The sequence below is a fragment of the Cygnus atratus genome, chromosome 1, assembly GCF_013377495.2.
Source record: "Cygnus atratus isolate AKBS03 ecotype Queensland, Australia chromosome 1, CAtr_DNAZoo_HiC_assembly, whole genome shotgun sequence".
In the NCBI taxonomy this organism is placed as follows: domain Eukaryota; kingdom Metazoa; phylum Chordata; class Aves; order Anseriformes; family Anatidae; genus Cygnus; species Cygnus atratus.
In genome coordinates, this window is record NC_066362.1 from 19767247 (window position 1) to 19786344 (window position 19098).

Below are 19098 nucleotides of genomic sequence, written 5' to 3' on the forward strand. Positions count from 1 at the left end.
ATGAATATGCCAACCAGAAATGGCAACCACAGTGATGTCCCCAGCTTAAGTATCAGGTTGAATTCCAAAGGCTAGCTATGCCTAAACAGTCTTTATCACTCCCACCCCCCCCGCTTTTTCTTGCCTTTTTTTCCCCCCCTCTGTATGAACCAATACCTTCTTTTAGTCTTTGGATTTAAATTGACAGTTTTAAAGGAAAAGAGGGATTCCATTTCAGAAAGCATTTCTACCTCACACTTGACTTAACTGGACAGAAATCAAGCCTTGCTATGGGACCAAAAGCAGTTGCAGCTGAAATAAAGCAGAATTTCTGAAAGACTGCCCATGACAATAAGATAGGGAATTTCAGGAGAAGAAGAAGAAAAAAACCTGACTGTCCTTGCTATCTTAAACGAACAACCAAAAGTAGTTGTAATTGCTCATGGTAATCTAAAGAGTTGATTTAAGTTACATATAAAATGTTTCATTTACTTAAGCATAGGAATCATATTTGAATCAAAGAAAATCTTTGCTGTGGAGTATTCTCTGTCACTGAACCAGCACCTTTTGCAAACACCATTGTAATCTGTGTTGTATGTTAAGCAGATAGTGACAAATTTCATTTTAAGACATAGCTGAGGCTAATTATGTAACCAGCTAACTGAGAAAGCTGTGGCTAAACAGTCTTGCTGACACTGGTGATAAACTCAGTCTGTGGTTTTGTTCTTTTCCTGCAAATAGAAAGTGAAGTCATTGGTAAAAGAAAGACTCTTTGAATACTAAATTACAAGGAAACTTCTCGGGGCGGGGGGCAAATTTAAGAATGAACATAATAAAGTGAGGAAGGCAGCACTAGACTTTTGTGTAGCTTCTCCTATACCTGGAAAAGTGCTTAGATGCAAGGGAAACACACGCTTGCTCACTCCCATTGAAACAGATACAGTAAAGGAGTCCATAAACTTTATTATCAGCTTTCAGGCTCCTTAGCATTACAGAAAGAAGTAGAAGTGCTTAGGAATAGTGGTATAGTCCTAGAGCAGTTAACTATAGCACATTCTCCATCTTGTTCATCCAAACATGTAATCTGTCTCACCAAGGGGATGTGTGACAGGACCATGGGTGAAGTAGAAAAAGGAGCATAATGTTTGTTTCCAAACACATTATGCACCTGTGTTGCACTGATGTTGTATTCTGGTGGCTTGAATGACATGGATAGTAAAGGAAAGATCTTGAGTCAGGTTCCAACCGTTCTCGGTGTTAACAGAGAAATATATTTTATGTCTGATCCAGGACAACCATTCTCCGGCTCTCCTCACCCCTGCATTCTCTCTTGAGACCCACAACAGGTACATAGGACAGGTATAAGGTAAACACAGCCTGTATTTTTCCCCAGCTGTAAATACTTCAAGAGAATCTGTGAACTGGAAGTTATTCCTTGATCCTTTTTAGTTTGTAATGGAAGAGTGAGCTGTTTAATCCTGTTTTGAACTTGCTTTTACTTTCATCATCCAAATATCTTCTACCAGCAAGTCCTGCAACTTTTTGCACGCAATATGCAACTACTTTTAGTTTTACACAGGCTCTCCTAAACCTCATGCTACAAGACAGTGATTATCCACCATCTCTGGGCTGCTCCTGGTGACACAACATTGTGACATCTGTGCCCAAATCATTTGTTAGCCTTGCTACTTAATGGAACAAATGTTGCTTGTAAGAATTTAAGTCAAGCTTCAAATGTGATGTTACACAACATTTGATGACCTTCAGGGAATTTCATAAGACATGCTAAAATCTTGTTCTCCAGCAGCATTATATATGTTTAATGCATTTTATTTACAACTCCATTCTGTGTTTAACCATCATAGTCACAACATAACTTACACATGGACCATACTATTTTTTTTTGCTTTGTTTAGGTTATTTCAACCTTTAATTATTTGAATATGCTTATTTCATTCCATCTTTTATTATTAAAGAAAAGCTATAATCTAAGCCAAGACTCAATAAAGAAAAAGGGAGTTTTTTGAATGGTAATGAGAAATTTATTATGTTGAAGTCCCTTTGTAAGTTCCAACTAAGGTTTCAGAGCATGTCTCTTTCCTGTACCACACCTGTAGTAACTCAAGGCTTCTTCCAACCCTAGCCCCTAAAAGCAAACTTGGTGTTTACCTTCCTTAATGCCCTGTTATATCTGAGGGGGCTTAAACCCATGCTTTCTTCCATGCAAATATCCTGACAATCTATATTAAAAGAGAAAAATTGTCAGTTAGGGAAGCTACTCGCTTTAAAGAAAGGCAACAAGACATACAGATGAGAGCATTCATTTAAAAGACAGGGGAGATGGTTTTATTTTCTCTTCCAAGGACTTTTTTTTTGTTGAAAGCAGCCTTTGAGGAAAAACTGCAGTAATCTTTGCTGAAGTTTGGCAGGTGCCCCTTTCTTATTCTGGGTGTGGGCTACAGTAACACTCCCAGCCTAGGTTGTAGGGGGTTACATGTACCCACTGTCACGTCAGTTATACAGCCACTGGTGCTACAGTGCTGCATGGGTCATGATCTACAATCCCAGGCAGGTTTCAGAGCGAAGAACTAAGCGCTTTCCAAGAACCACATATATAGCTCAAGATGTAACAGGACCTAAATAAACCTTAGAGACTGTCCAAAACTGCACTTCAGTATCTCTTTTCTGCCTTTACATATGCACTTTTATTTTCCTTTCTCTCCCCCCAACAGATAAGTCATATATATATACACACACACTAAACAGGCCCATTTGAGCTCATAGCTGCTACCTTCAGCAGCACCAAGGCTGCAAGCAGTAGTACATACTGCTACCACCGCCAGATATTTGTCTACACATTGGGCACGATAGATTTCACTTCAGGTTCTCGAGTTACAGCTTACGCTGTGGGGGAGTTATATAAAGTAAATGATTAGGCTTAACATATAAGGACTTACATCCTTACTCAAAAGTTTTCCTTCATAGCATTCCAAGTTCTCAGCTATTTGCACATTTACTTCCTTCTGTACCATGTGAATTATTTGATGTCCAAATTGGCTCTGAAGGAAGCTGAGTTTTCTTCCAAAGACAAGTCAAATAGATAATACTTCAACGATTTCAATTTCAAGAGGAGCCAGGGACTGGACTAACAAGTTCTGCAGGTCGCCTTTGCCAGATCTCAGTGTGAGGAAGCCTGCACAACAGCCACCCACAGTGGAGCAGGCTCCACCCCACCAGATCAGTTCCTTGATACATAATCTAGAGGATAAAAAGAAAACATGGTCCTAAAAACTGAAGCATAATGCAGGTAAATGTAGTTCCTGAATGAAATATGCTTGAAGAGTGGAAAAAAAGTTATTCAATAAGAATTTTTTACTCTTGAGTTCTCAGTCAGTAACAAATAGCTTTCTGCCCATGCTTATTTCACAAATACTGAATTTTTTACACTAGTGGAGTCCCTGTCATATTATAACTGGTCCTAACTGAAATGTTAAGTTTTCTTCCTTAGTTTACCCCTTAATTTCTTCTATTCTGCAATCTAGGCAGACATCCCTAACAAAGACATCTAATAAAGAAGAGATTACAGAACATGCTAAGTTACAGCATTTTAATTCCAAAAGAGCTATTTAATAAAGAAACAAAACAACACCTATCATCTTCAAGTGTATTTGATTACATATTTTCATAGGTAAACTTTTGTACTGCAAATTAAGATACTGCAGCAGAGGGAAAATACTATTTAAAAAAGTTTCCTGTGAAATCCAAGTTGTACTGCTTATTTATGAACTATTGGAATAAATATAACCATCCTTTAATGCTCAGGTCTGTTACAAGACAGTGCTTGCCAAGAGGTCCAACTGCTTTTTAGGTGAACCTTTCACTTTAATTAGTTTGGTAGCCCACAGGGCACAATTAGGTACCGTGATGAAGCTACAATGAATATGGCTTTCCTATGCTGATAACATCATTCAAGTTTCACACAGGCAATCTGACAACTAAGGGGGTTACAGTCCAGCAGATATATCAAGTAATGCATCTTTGCACATGTAGATTACATATCAAATTATTGCCATAGCACAATCCTGTTCCATAATGTATCTTATATAGGACAATTAGGACATACCTGTGCTGCATTATGAAACAGACAGCTACCCAAACCAAGTAGACAAGTTTTATATAATAGCACTAAACTTGGAGGTAGCCTCTCTCAAACACACCTAATAATATTTAACTTGGTATTTGAGTATATATGGACTAGGAATGCATTGTACTATTCATGTAAGAAAGAGGACGGAGCTAAATACCGATAAGTACAAAGATCTTCTGTACCTTTTGAGAGAAGCTGAATTGCAGTGCTGGAATGACAATTTTCTGTTGTCATACATTATTCAGTCATCAGCAAAGTTACATCAAAAGACTTAAAACTCACAGTCAGGATGATAGAGGAAGTTTTTCCAACAGTACTAATTTTGGCTTTAAGTTTAAAGTAAAAGGAGGTAGTGCAGTAAGATTCAACCCAATTTTACTGATGCCAGGTATATTCGCCAGTGGTCTGTGGGTTGTCTTGTAATGTGATATTTGAAGAGGGTTTGTTTCCATCAGTATGTGTGTGTAAGAAAACATCAGTTGGTCTCCTGGTTTAACATCTTCTCTTTTGTCATACCTGTAAAGAATATAGAAGGCTTATTTACATTCATACAACCGCAACATTCTCAGTTATATCCCTTTTTAAAATCAGTTAGTACTGGGAAACAAAATACTATTTTTCATGAGTTTAGGGAGCCAGTTGTTCCAGGCAAGTCTTTCTGCTGTTACTATGATCTAAATCGGGACTACTAGAAAATTTCTCATCTAGTCCTCTGAGTTTGGTGGAAAAAGCAGCAAAACCTAAGACTGCAGAGAACTCTGGACTTATTTCTAAGTTTTGTTCTACAAGAACTCAGGTTTGAATGAGTATTTTATTTTTATTTTTTTTAATTTCAAAAGAGTTATGAAACACTTCAGCAGAAGCCTCTCTCTTGTAGTATAGAAACATTAAGGTGTAACATCTGGGTAAGCCCCAGAAAAGAGCAGGGAAAAGGCTTTCCTGAACACTGCAGGAAAGAACAGCCTGGCAATTATAGTGTTAACCCAGCGTTGTTATTTGTTCAATTTCCTGACCTACTAAGTGTTTAGGCAGGTCACTTTGGGTCAGCTTTTGTAAACTTGTTTGAGTACCTTAACATAGATGTTATTAAACATATGCACACAAACATATATATATATAATACAGTATATAACATATATAAAAGGCAACTAGTGAGTTTCCAAACTAGCATGTCCACTGAGTTATTTATTGAAAGGGTTTATATTCAGTCTAGCTGTAGAGATACTTTAAGTGGAGAAACCAAGTGACTTAAGCATTTGGCAAGGATGTGAAAAATTTACGTATAAGTTCAGTCACTATGTCTGATCTAAGCCCAGAACTGAACTGAAATTTCTTTCTCACAGAGATGCATGAACCTAATTTTCTAGATTTTGAGCTTACTGTCCCATGAAGACACTGCACTATTTCGCAACAGTTATTTATTCATTCACTGAAGATACAAGAAGCAGGCAGAATTTATAGCCCAAGGGTTAGGATGCTCATATTGGACACAGCAGTCCTAATAGAGTCCTCAATCCAACAACTTCAAAAGGGGAAAGAGTAAGGTAAGTCCAGCCCACAACACTCCATAGACCACAGTTTTCTGTATTTCTTGTGCGAGACCTGTGTTCAAATCCTTGCTCTATATTCCAAAAAGATATTCTATACTAATGATGGGAAACAGTACAGATGACAGAGGTTAAGTTGAAGGTTACTTACCTTTAGTTTATGACATGACAGTCTCAGGTATCTAACTAACTATACAGAGTGTTCATACTTTGTAAGCCAAGTGAAGAGTGGTATAGTTCTTCACCCTTTCTGCTGCCCTTTTCTGCAAACTACTCTCCACCAGCTTTTGTAGCTCCTGTTCTTAGGCACCTGACTCCTCCCACACATTTCACAAGTAACTTATTCAAGTCTGTGGCTTTTGTTACAGCAGGGGACACCGGTACTGAAGTGGTACAATCCCAACCCTAACCACTCTTAGATGCACCTACGAGTAAATCCTGGTTGCATCTTACACATGGCAGAACTTTTTTTTGACCTGGCTTCCCACCTGCCAGAATTCTCTGAAAAACTGGAAACAATAACCTCACTTTATAATTTTACAGCACTCCCAGAGATAGCAAAGTCACTAACATTTAAGGTATTTAAAGCAACAAGCACTCTACAGTGAACTGGAGGATTTGCGTGGATTATTAGCTAAACACAGAACTAGATCTTGCACACTAAGTGCTTTCTTCTAAAAATCTTGTACACTAATTTCATCTGCTATTTCCAAAAAGATCGTAATGCCAGTTAGGATGGTACATGTGTTCAAGCCGGCGAAAAGAATGATATACTTCATAACAGCTTAACCAACTACTAATTTTGCATTTCTTTCCATCAGCAAATAAAAGGCCTTTCATCTGGCTGCAAGCATTTCTGAATTTTATTTTTTAATACTTTAAGCTTACATAGCATATTTATTCCTGGTTCAAAGAGACTGCACTAATTGAAGACAAGATTGTAACACCTGTTCTGTGTAAGAATCTGCACCAAGCTTCTTTCAATCACCCTTTGAAGAAAAATAATGGATCCCTTGAATTTTTCTTGAGGCATATAGATCTAATCTAAGCACACCACTGAAAGCTTTTAACTTTTAAGACACTATTTGTGGATTGTAGTTATCCTGATGAATCATCAGTCTTCATAGCCACTCCATCCATAAATCTGTCTATGAAGACGGTAAGTTAGTTTTCACCCATCTGAAAGACTGTCACATACTTATATAAAGAGAAAATGGACAGCTGGTGCCACTAACCCCTGCACTATTGTGCTGTCAGACATCGTGGTAGTCCCATGTATGATGCTCTGTTGAAGGTTTTGCCTGACCCTTTTTTTGTGAAACTTTATGATGAATCAGCCCTCCCTTGAGGCCTTTTTATGATGGGGAAAGATAAAACTGATAGAGACAAACTACCCTATAGCTGCAAAACTATGAACCATGCATCAGTGACAGGGATATTATTCATTCGCTTTCCAATCCCACTGCACTACAGTCTTGCAAGCAAAAAGTGAAGAAAAAAGAAAAAAAGAAGCCATACAAACAAACACCCTTGCCATCTGAAAAAGCCCATTGAAATTAAGCATTGTTTTAAGAGCAAAGTTGCATTTATAGTCATATTTAGAGTAGTATAAGTGTGTGTATATATATATATATATATACACACACACACATACATACATTCAAAATCAGAATGTAACATTTTAGGTATCATACATGATCACTTGTACTCTAATAATTTAATATCTCCTCCTGACTGTTCATGTATTAAGACCTTCTCTAGATTGAAGATGCAAAAAAAATTTTGAAATAAACATTGGATTGGTATGACAGAAATTCAGCTTTTAGCTGTCAGTACCATCACGACATTACAAGAAAGCACAGAAATAAAATAAGGCATAGCAAGCTAGATGATTCCTAGTTGTCCCAGAAGCAGTTTTCCTTCCTTCTCTTTACTCCAGAATACTTTTTATCTCAAAACATGCCAGTAAATTAACTATGTTTCTTCATTTCATCCTGAACACCTTAACTGGGAAGAAAACTCCATGTTCAGAGTACATCTTAACCAAAATCCAAAATCTGTTTGTACTGCTTTTGTTTTGTGCAAGTATAAAGTGAAGCTTCTCATTAACATTACATTTTAAATTAGAAACCCTGACTTCAGCTGACAAGGTAGGCCTAAGATCAGGAAGGTGTCTTTTTGGTATACATCCTGAAAAGCAAACAACGCCATTCCACAAATGTCCCCTACTATTCGTTTAAATATTCTGATTCTTAGTATGGCTTGTGTACATCACTGCTGCTCATGGTAACAAAGCACTCAACTGCTCTCCCTCAGAGCTAATGAATGTGACCAATAGTCCACATGACAGCAACTTCAATACCATCTATTTGAAGGATGTTCCACATAAAAATAGACTTTGAATATTAATACATAGATAGGCCTCACACTGCAACACATCAATTAAAAACAAATAAAATGAGATCTCCCCACAATTATATATGCTGTTCTACCAAGAACAACATTCTTCTACTTCTGTTTTTCATAAAATCTAGTGAAATACCAAACATAGCTGTATTAACGATACTGGGGGTTTAGTAAGGTACTTTTTTACACTGTTCTGATATCTTTAAAGATTCTGTTATTCAGGCAAAAAATAACCAATACAAATCAAAAACATTACGGTGATCAGCTCCTGAAGTGGCAGCACTGCATATATCTAAATTCTTTAAAGATTCACATTGTTCTTGACCTGGCTGAATAAATATGCTGCACCAAAAAACTAGTCTGTGATGCTTGCCCCTGTGCATATTAAAAATAAAAAGATAAAAGAAAAAAGAAAAAAAGCAGATGCTTATCTTCAGTTCAAAATACCTCGTTCATAACATACCTCCAATCTGAATTGATTTCTAGAAACCGAGAGACTCCTGTTTGTGCTGCAGCCACATCAATATGAACGGAGACCTCTACATAAACGAAAAAAACATTTTAAAATTACTGTAAGAACACTCAGATTAGTAAATAGAATAGTAACAGAAAAGATACATGAAAACAGTACAAAGAAGCAATGTCCAATACATATAAAGATACACTATCACTAAAGTTACATTTGAAATTAGGTGAACGTACCTCAAAACAGCTTTACATACCTGCTGTTGAAGGTACCAACTCATGCAGCTTCTGAATTGCTACTCCTCCAGGATAATTGAAATGTGAAACATATAATGATGTTCCTGAATAAGCAGCATTAACTACAAGATGCATTATAACAAAAAAAGATCCAAGTTTGTACAGCCAGGACTTCCGGTAGTTATTCAGGCTGTTGAGAGTGGAAAAAAATAAGACTAAACTGTTACTTTTGTTTCATAATGGTCATTGATTATTGTGATATTTTATGAAAAATCCACTGCTAGGTAACAAAGATCAGTACAAACTTAATTACAATTGTGTATAAGGAATGCATTTATTATTAATTGCTACACGACTAGCTTCTAGTGACAAACACATTTGAATATTCTCACTAATAAAGCTATTGAAAGCTTATCGGTAAAGCTAAGTATTTCTGTGTTTTTTTTTAACTTCTAACTATGAATGTATTCTCCTCCAAAGAAGTTCAGAGTTCAGCTTAAATTTGTTTACTCAGTATACCCAAGTTTAACTATTTAATACACACTCCATGTTTCATAAGCTCCACTCGTATATTAAACTATCTTCTGAGGAAAGTTATGTTGACACCACACTAGTACCCTGGGATGTCTTTTTCTCTGGTGGATAAAATAAACTGAATTGCAAGAGCATGACAGAAAAAAATCAGAACTCTGCTCTTGACTCTGCCACAGACTTGCCAAATTATCCTTCCAAATCCTATCACTTTTCTTTCTTCATTTCCCTCACTAGTAGCATGGGTACAATGATGCAGACCTCTTTTCTAGAGCATCTCTAGATCTTAAGATAACCCAGACTCCAAGATAGAAAGAAGTGCATAAAATTAGTAGTAACAGCTTTACTTCTTTTTTACATTTTCAGAAAGAAAAAAAGTAATTTCAAACTTACATTCGTGAGCATACTTTAGCAGCCACTATGTTGAAGACGGGGAAAGTATACATGATAAAACGCAACTCTTTGTGTGGGAGAAATGAATACAAGAAAATAAAGCCCAGTGCTGGCAAAAGTAATATCCGAGTTCTCTTTTCTGCTGCACCTAAAGGTACAAATATAATGCTGCATCCCAAAGCACGAGGCAGGGCTGAATAGAAATACCACAAGAAGGGGGAGGTCTTCACAGTGAAAAGGAGAGGGAGAGTTAAGGATGCTTTCACTAAGAAGTAAACTATATAATCTTTACAGTAGCATACACAAACTTTGCAAATGTGCAGTAGATTTTTTGTGTATCACAGATATCATTTTTGGAATATCACAAATCACTTGGGATTTGGTTTACTCCCTTACTCTTTGAGAAATAAAAGCAGTTGTCTAGCTACTTTCATATCGTCCAATGGAGGTATATCAAACAGCACTAATGATAAGAAACAAAAAATTACAGGGAAGAAACCTGGATTTATACTGGTAGAACATGAGGAAGCAAAAAGTCAACAGAAGTTTAAATTTAAGGAAAGATCTAAGAAATAGACATTGCCTCATACACTTCAAATAAATTCAACTTTTCATTAAGTATTTCATCAACACCAAAACTGAGTCTCAGGAGCAGGTCTTTGCTTTAGCTGACAGTGTTGAAGATCTTTTTCCCCTCAACGTTTCAAAGGATACTCCCCAATTGGAACTTTTGTTTAAAACTGTATTATACCAGAGCACTTTCCCTTCAGGCCATACAAGTTGTCTCCAGAATAGAGAATCCACAGCCACTGTTAGCCCTGAAAGAATTAAATACAAATCTGGGTGAACTAAAAAACAGAGAAAACCAAACAAGCACATCCACAGTGCACAATGACTGACAAGAATAACACAAACTGGAACATGCACTGTAAGCTTCACCCAAAGCCACAGAGTAGGTTGAATATATCTGTCTTGCAATGGAAATGCAGGAGTGGGAGGCACTTCTTAATGGAAGTCTTAATAGAATCATGCCAGATAGGAATCTGAGATTTTCCCTCACTCCAATCCCAGGTGTGAAATACAATGGTTTAATTAAAGTTTGTTTTAAAAAGAATGTTAGAGCATTAAGTATAATGAACGGTAAGAAATATGTTTTAACTTCAAATGACACTAAGTGGATTTTTATTGTAAAGCTGATAAGTTAAAAATTCTGTTACTATTTATTAGGTGGGAGGGAAGAATGATGATAAGGGATTAAAGGCAAGCAAACAGAAAGAGCAGCAAATCCATCAGTCCCATCTCCTCCACTTAGCTCTGTGAGAATCGCTCTGGTATTTGCAAACTTTGCCAAGGTGAGATTGGGAGTACCAGTGAAATTCCTATTGGGCTTCTTACACTATGAGGTGCCTCCAAACGCACATGCAATGATCATTCATTGTTTCTACTGTGGAAAGCACAGCACAGTACTAGAGTTCATCATCAGCCATCTGATGACAGCATTTTTTTATTAGGTAGGCTGGCAGAAAAGCTTACTTATGTGCACAAGCTTTCTGTGGATGGGTAGAAACAAAGTTTCTCAAACTATCGTGAATAATCACCTAAGCCGTTCAAGTTAATGTAATAAAGAAACAGGGAAACAAAGGAGACTTTTCTTAAACCTTAAGCATCCACAAAGCTGAACTGTGACTCTCCCCACAACCCTCTTGCTCAGTATCCCTGTCTGTCACACTTCTATTTTATCCAGGTTTCAGCTTGTCATCACAGCACAGATACTACAGCTGATGATGCACTTGGAACTACAGACAGGTACTAATTATACTGAACTAAACACGCACATCCAAGCCTTTTCAAGGCTAGGACTTTAGATACTGTAAGCATCTAAAGGCAGAGGTCATAGTATCTTTCTACTGCTCTGTGCACAATTAGTTCCTCACTCACAAACATTCTAAGAAATAACTATGTTTGTGGTGTTACTAGTAAATGGAATCACACAAAAAAAAAAGCCACAAGGACCAGGTCACCAGAGAAGACAGGCAAATCTCCAGACTTCTGCTAAATTTAGTATGTGGCTTTTCTTTTTCTCCCTTAAGCAAATACTTACCCAAACAAAAAATTCCAGCAGGAACAGCATGGGAAAGCACCTTTAAAACGGAGACTCTTTTAGTTAATAATGTCACCAGAAGCATGAGGCCTAAGAATATGGCAAGCTCTGATCTGAAGATTATAATTGCCAAAGCTGAGAACCAAACAAATGGCCTCTGCTTTTGCTGTATCCAATATGTCAATGCCAACAGCACTGTAAAAATAAAATAAAACTGTCTGAATTATTTGTTTTCTACAGGGTAATGCTTTTATTAATACAGGCACCTTGTTACTCAAACTTCCCACCCCTTGCCACCTTGGTCTTCCTATTATTTCTGGTCCAGACATTCTTCCTCATCACAGAAATGTGATTTAGAAAAACAAGCAACATACTATAGCTGATGCTTAAGTAAGTAGGAAAAGCATAACCAGTGAAGGAACATCTGGCAACTCTTTCTACATAGTACATTTAATAGCTTTTGATCCTCACCTCCTTCAAACTTAAGGGAGTACTAAAAGCCTTTCAAACTAAGACTCATAATTATTATTGCTCAATATATGCTGAAGAGTTAGGTTTCTCTCCCCAGGGAAGTGGTCATGGCACCGAACCTGCTGGAGTTCAAGAAGTGTTTGGACAATGCTCTCAGACACATGCTCTGTTTTTTTTGGGTGGTCCTCTGGGGGACCCAGGAGTTGGACTCCATGATCCTTGTGGGTCCCTTCCAACTCGGCTATTCTATGATTCTTCTCTTGGATGAGCATATCGTCTATTAATGAGAACTGGAACCCATTTCAAATATGAAAAAGAGACTACAAACGATCACTGAGGGAGAAGGAACTATTAGTCCATTTGCATGGTTAGCCAGAGATGCACCCTATCTCCACAGATGAAGTTACCTCTACGTTTTTGCAGTTCAAATCACATGATAACACTGACTACACTGTAAAGCAGTCATGAACACTAAGCAAAATACAAGAGAACAATACCTATTGATTACTTGTGAAATAGTAACAGCACAGACACATAAATGAACTTGTATTTTCTAATATCTACAAAAATGATCTGGAAAGTTTGCTACTATACAATGTTTATTTGACAATTCCATCATTCTTTGTACTGTTTTCAGTTCTGCTCTACACAGGTTCTTATACCAACCTCATGATTTTATTAGCTGAACAACTTCCACTGAAGCATTAAGTGACTAAGCTAATATCTGTCATATGCGGTTAATCTTTCCTCTCGTCATCTCTGGGGAAAAACCTGTATGTGTAAGGGTAGGGTTTTGACCTTGATCTTTTTTTTCTGGCTCTTTAAGTGTACAAACTGCTACGTTTAACTCCAGAAGAGGAAGGTGGAGAGTTTACTGTGTGAGTCTGTTACAGAGTCTCATGAGAAAGCTGCTTCCTGTGTAGATTATGTTCACAGATTTTTATGGTTTTTTTTTTTTTTTGAACTGCAGGTGTACCTACTGCCTTTTTCAATGCCTCTGTTTTATGCAGAGATGTGTACTCAAAACTCTTGACAAACTCCATGTATATTCAGATTCAATACAACTAGATTCAAGTCATTGCAAGTCACGTACAGTAAAAAAGAAAAAAGCCACAATTGCTTAAGTTTTCTCACCTCATTATCACACCATTTAACCAAGTGTATATATATAAATTTATATGTAAATTTGGTCTAACCATACTTTTTTCTATATTTTAACTATCCACACATTTGAGATTTTTTTATAATTTAAAATTCTTTCTATGCAAATACTTACCAAAAGGAAGTGCAAACACATTAGGAAGGGTTCGTGTACAGTAAAACATCAAATGAAACTGAGTAACAGTTATGAGACAGAAGACTGTTGATGTAGTTGCTCCAAACTGCTTTCTAACTTCTTTCTGCAACTTCCATAACGTGTAAATCACGCTGAGCCCCAAGCTTCCTCGGACTATTAGAAAAATAAGAGTGGGAAAATATGAGTAATATCAGATTGATCCCTGATGGACAAACATGTAACTAATGGGAAGTTATTAAGAATAATGCAAAAGATCTCACAATATAAGCCACTCTAAAGAAGAGGAAAAAAAAAAACCTACCCACATTAATTTATTTTAACCCACCTTTAATTTGCCTGATACTTTTCCACAGAGGTCAATACTTCTATGCCCAAGTCAAACAATATTTTCTGAAGTATTTACACAAGTATACATGAGAATGTATTCTCTGAAGACATTTGCTTCTTCTACACTGTTAGACATCTGTTAGCAAAAACTTTCTCTGTGTTGTTAATTAGTCAAAAAGATAGAGGTGGAATTGCTGTGCTGGCTCTAAGTAACTACAGTTTGCAAAATCCCTCATTACAGAAAAGAGTTTTAACCACTGATCCAAACACTGACTGTTACAACAATGTTAAACATTAAAACAAGTTTGAATATATTTATGTTTACTACTGGACTAAGTTCTCATACCTATCAGCTGGGAGTAAAACTTGGACATCTTTAACAGAGAAAGTACGTATATAGCTGGGCTGGAAAGAGCAGCGATAAAAATTGGTCCAAGAAACGTTCTTGGGACAACTCCAGGAAATTCATGATGGTCATACTGCAAAAGGGAAAACATAAGTAAGACAGACAAACCAGAAAAAGAGGAAAATCAGGATAAATCATATTCATGTTGCATTTATCCTACTCATAAAGGAGGATGTTGCAGGCTTTAACAGCATCCACAAAAGAACACCTTCTTTTCAACTCACCTTATCCAAGTCCAGCTGGTGGTACACAACATCGTGGATGGCCTGTAGGTTAAAGCTTTCCTCCACTTTTGTAAATGGACAGACAGTTAAATGAACAAAGGCCACAACAATCATCAGCAGCAGTAGTGGGAACGACCGCCCACTTGAGTTCCTCTTCTGAGCCATCCTGGGATTGAAACTTGCATATATTCTATTATCATTGAAGATTAAAAGACCATACATTAATAAAACATCATGAAGCAAACAAACAAACAAGATCGATAAGCTTGGTTCATACAGGAAGAAGTAGTACTACAGTACTGTACAAGTCTAAACAAAGAATCATTTGAATCATGTATCACAATTTCTGTATGCATTCAATGAATAAAATAGATAGTCAAAAACATATTCAGTCTGCATTTCAGGATTCATGCCATCTTCTGCAAGTGCAAAGACTTAATTTTCAATCTACAAGACATCAGACAACACAGACCCTACTTAAGGAGATATTTTCCTTTGTGCCCCATACTGCCACCACCGCCAAGAGCACCATCTCATTTATGTCTGTGTTTTGTGGGAGAGACAGCTTTGTAATTTACTCTCACTTTAATCTCACACTGGAATTACACACGATCTTTAGAACATACTATCTCTCTTGTCTGGGACTCTGAAGTTCGTGGGAGAAGAAGCTTGAGGATGATTAATTGTTCGGAACAGAGTACTTTGAACTTTTGAGTTTGCTAGCTTGCCAGTGGCTAGGTCTGGAATCAGCAAGAAAAGGATGAATCCCCCTTGGCACCCACACCACACACCACAACTGTGTCAGCATTGTCCGAACCCAGTCCTTCGCGCTCCTACTTGGAAATAAAGGCCATCTGTTCCCTGTGCTTTGTTTCACAACACTATGGTGACCCATACTTATGGTATTATCTGTGGTGTATTTTAGGCAACATCAAGGGCACTTAAAGCACAGGTATTTTAATGATTATGCAGCTCATCTTTACTAGTTTCAGTTTATAAAACAGTAAAAAGTTCTGTTGCATGCCCATTTTGAGCAAAACACAGCAGTCTACTTCCTGTTAGTTTAAGCTTCCCACTTTTCTGAGTTTACAGTTTAATAAGAGAAAAGATTTTGTTTGTTACTTGTTTCTCTGGGAACAGAACAAGAATAAACTTTTAACATAGTACCTTTAAGGTACAACTGGGATTTTGGTTAGAGATGTTTTCTTCTGAGTTTTGGTAGACCAAACAGATGTAAGATAGCTGGCAGATTTATTAGGATCACTTAGCAACTGCCTCCTAGAGTTACCTTTTCCTCAATTGATATGTCCTGCTCATTAGTAAAAATAAACAGATAAAGCAACCTAAATGTTCCTTCTTTCCACAGCTAAGACCAGTTAATCCAGAAACTTATGTAATCCCTGTAAATTGTATGTATCTACATATTATACTATATATATATACACATACACACATATATATTCCTACATGTATCATGTAGTAATTTTCTATTTCTTGTAATTCCTACTGCTAACTGAAGCTCTAATCTGAGGCTCAAAGGCAGAGTTCTGCGGTAGGTCTTCACAATTTTTGGATTGTTTTGCAATGTTAGGAGCCTAAGTAAACACCGCATCCCAGGAAGTAGAAAGTCTTTTTAACCTGTGCCTAGTACTTTAAAACAAAAACAACAACAAACACAGGGATGGATAAAATTGAGTTTTGCTAAGACAGAATCATTTTTCCACAGCAGCAGTAAAAGAAGTATTGAACTACCACCAGCAGCACTTAGAGAAGTGCTTGGTAGGATTTAAGCCTCTGTGCAGTGCATCTTATTCACATTCTTGCCTCTGGAAAGCTCTCTTGCTGAATTCTTCCATTAAGTACAGAGACATCTCACATTTCTGGCCAAATCCACCCAAGAGAAAAATGGACGCTGAAGGATCAGTCTAGCTCAGGCCATACAGCAAAACGGGCATTTGAACAACTTGCCTTTCACGTGAAGCAGATGCAGCACAGCAGCAAGTTGGGTTTTCCTCAATGACAATTCTCAGCTTAACATTTCAGATATTCTGGGTCCTTTTACAAGGATTTTTGGGGTCTTAAGTGTCAAGCAGCTTTATCTTTTCATTCTTAATTATATCATCTGCTTTAAAAAAAAGTTACTAGTATAGACTGCTACTGCTATCTTTAACTGATCAGCACATAATCAACCCCTTACTTCTAAATGGCAGTGAAGCTGCATATCCCATGCACAGTTTGCACAACCTTCCCCCGTGAATCTTTTTGACTTCAGTCCTAGCATACGCCTGAAGTAAGCAAGCTTGCCAGCATACTCAGAGATTTTCAAGATAACTGTATGCATTATACATACTGAAATTCCTGGAAGGGAAACACACTAGAAGATTAAAAAACAGAGCATGAAGACAACACCTAGGTTTCTGAGATAAAGTCTAACAAATTTAGTGTTCTTGTCAAGTCTCAAGATAACCAGCTCTGTCAAAAGTTGATGTTGACAAAGCTTGAATTTTAAGTGAAATTTATCAGACAAGTAGACGCCGAATTTGATGTTTAGAATAAATTTGCTACATAAACACGAAATGCATGCAATTTACAGCTTTTATTTTTAAAAAATGCCAAAAAATACAAAAACAGAATTTCACTTAATAAAAAACTTTAAACAATGAAGGTTAGAGGAATATAGTAAGCAAATACAAATTTCCATATCATTAACATTCTGACAACTTTTGAAGAATCTTAATCAGAGCTACACAACACAGCAGTACTTACACCCTCCTCCCCTACGCATCCCAAAGGTCTGCCTCAAGACTGAATCTTGAAAGGCAGAGATTTTCAATGCAGGGAATTCACCCCTTCCTGGAATTAAGTTGGGTGTAAATTTTTTTTTTCCCCATAAAAAAGCCTAAAACATTTTTTTCCCCAAACAGACTTCTTAAATACTTTTCCTGTGGAAGTGTCATTAGTTTCAACAATGGACTTTCTAATCTTCTCATGAAAATCTATTATACTTGGCTCACTTATGTTTTTCAGACACTCTTTGGGATAATTATGTTAAGAGCTTGGCAGCCAACCTGAATGCTGAATCCATCTGCAGAGACTGCATTTCACCCCCTCACATGCTCTGTCTGGAAGCATCCAAACAGAACCAAGAGCATCCCAACCGAAGGTCCTCCCCTTTTGGCTTGGTCTAGCTTGTGTAAAATGTACACTGTATTATCTTCCATTTTCATGTTATTGCTATACTTTAATAGCTATTCCAACTTTGCTTTAAAGCTGACCTCCTTCAGAGGTCAACTTTAAGCCTTGTAGTTGCTGGGATCGCTTTTTTTTCTTTTATAAGAAGAAAGATGACAGTTGCTATTTTATGTATGTTTCCTCATGAGTCTGGGGACTTGGTAAGAGGGAAAAAAAAAGCAACGGAGAAGAGAAATTTGAGCCAAGAAATGAAGACTGTGACCGTACCAGCTATGAAGGTACTGCACAGTTATGTAGAAAATGTTAACTCTTGAGACTGAGGAAGTGCCACACAGAACGCTCCCGATTCCAAACCCAACCAACAAACAACCCACCAATCCCCAACACACACCCGAACCGGGCCGGCCAGCCACCCAGCCGTTAGGTGACCACCAAAGCTATCCACAAAGCATGCGACCCCCCTCTAGCGGCCACGAAGGACACCAACCTACCTCTGCCGGCCGTGTCAGCCGGGCAGGAGCAGCGTGCTGAGCCGAGCCACCTGCAGCCGCCCGGGTCCCGCCGGGCGCTCCGGGTCTCTTCTCTTTCCTTGAAACGTTAGTGACCGAGGTGCAGAAACGTCGCGGCTACTGAGCTGTTAGCCTAAGAATCGCCAATTTAAGGACACTGCGCGTCACGTATAAATTATGACAGCCTTAGTTAGTAATTTACACCTTCTTTCTGTCCTGGAGGTCCTCTGCCTTGCTAAACGGTCGTTAGCAGTCACAGGGTGAATAATTGCAGCAGGTTTATGTGCCCTGTGTGTTAATCGTGAAGGTGAGAGACCGCATCCCCTGCGCCCCCAGGCCTCTCCGAGCACCCAGCTCTCTTCTCCGGGGCTTCACCTCGCCCCCGCTGCCTGCCGCGCCCCGCACAGCCGGGGAATGCCTCGGGGGCCGTTCCCCCACCCCGGCCCACCTCAGGGACCCGTTTGCAGGAGCTCTCTGCCTCTAGCCCCGGGGCCTCTCCGCCTCCTCCCGTCCCCCCGTATCGCCTCAGCCTCAGCCCCATCCCCCGCTCACCGCCGCGGCCGCCTCACAACGGGCGCCGCCGGAACGGGGATGAGGGACGCCGCGCCCACGTGACCCGCCCTCCCGGCAGCCATGTTAGGTGAGGGCACAGCACGCCCCTCCCGCTTCTATGCGGAGCTATGCAGAGGCGGCCACCAAATAGAAATGGCGGCCAGCTCTGAAGCTCTCACGGGGTGCGCGGCTGCCCTCACCCATCGTGGCGGTGCGGCGCTAAGCCGCTGGGCACCACCCCCGTCCACCCGGCTCTCAGCGCACGCGGGGGGCTCCGATTGGTCCGCAGCGTGGCGGGCTCCGGTTGGACCACG

At 38.6% G+C, this 19098-nt stretch overlaps 1 protein-coding gene across 4 annotated transcripts; it reads right to left on the reverse strand.

Moving 5' to 3' along the window:
- Window positions 1–922: 922 nt before the first annotated feature.
- On the reverse strand, window positions 923–19069 carry ALG12 (ALG12 alpha-1,6-mannosyltransferase). 4 transcript variants are annotated; one of them, XM_035559420.1, is made up of 11 exons: window positions 18785–19069; window positions 18215–18365; window positions 14532–14721; window positions 14248–14380; window positions 13554–13727; window positions 11807–12001; window positions 10420–10523; window positions 9706–9929; window positions 8802–8971; window positions 8543–8618; window positions 923–4642 (listed from the first exon to the last, which is right to left on the reverse strand). In XM_035559420.1, the coding sequence occupies exons 3-11, from the start codon at window positions 14694–14696 to the stop codon at window positions 4411–4413; spliced, it is 1473 nt and encodes a 490-aa protein (XP_035415313.1). In that variant the 5' UTR covers window positions 14697–14721; window positions 18215–18365; window positions 18785–19069; the 3' UTR covers window positions 923–4410. The 4 variants fall into 4 exon arrangements, with proteins under 4 accessions (XP_035415313.1, XP_050572799.1, XP_035415315.1 ...); XM_050716842.1 differs by having other exon boundaries at window positions 18211–18365; window positions 18785–18932; XM_035559422.1 differs by having other exon boundaries at window positions 18215–18855.
- Window positions 19070–19098: the final 29 nt, after the last annotated feature.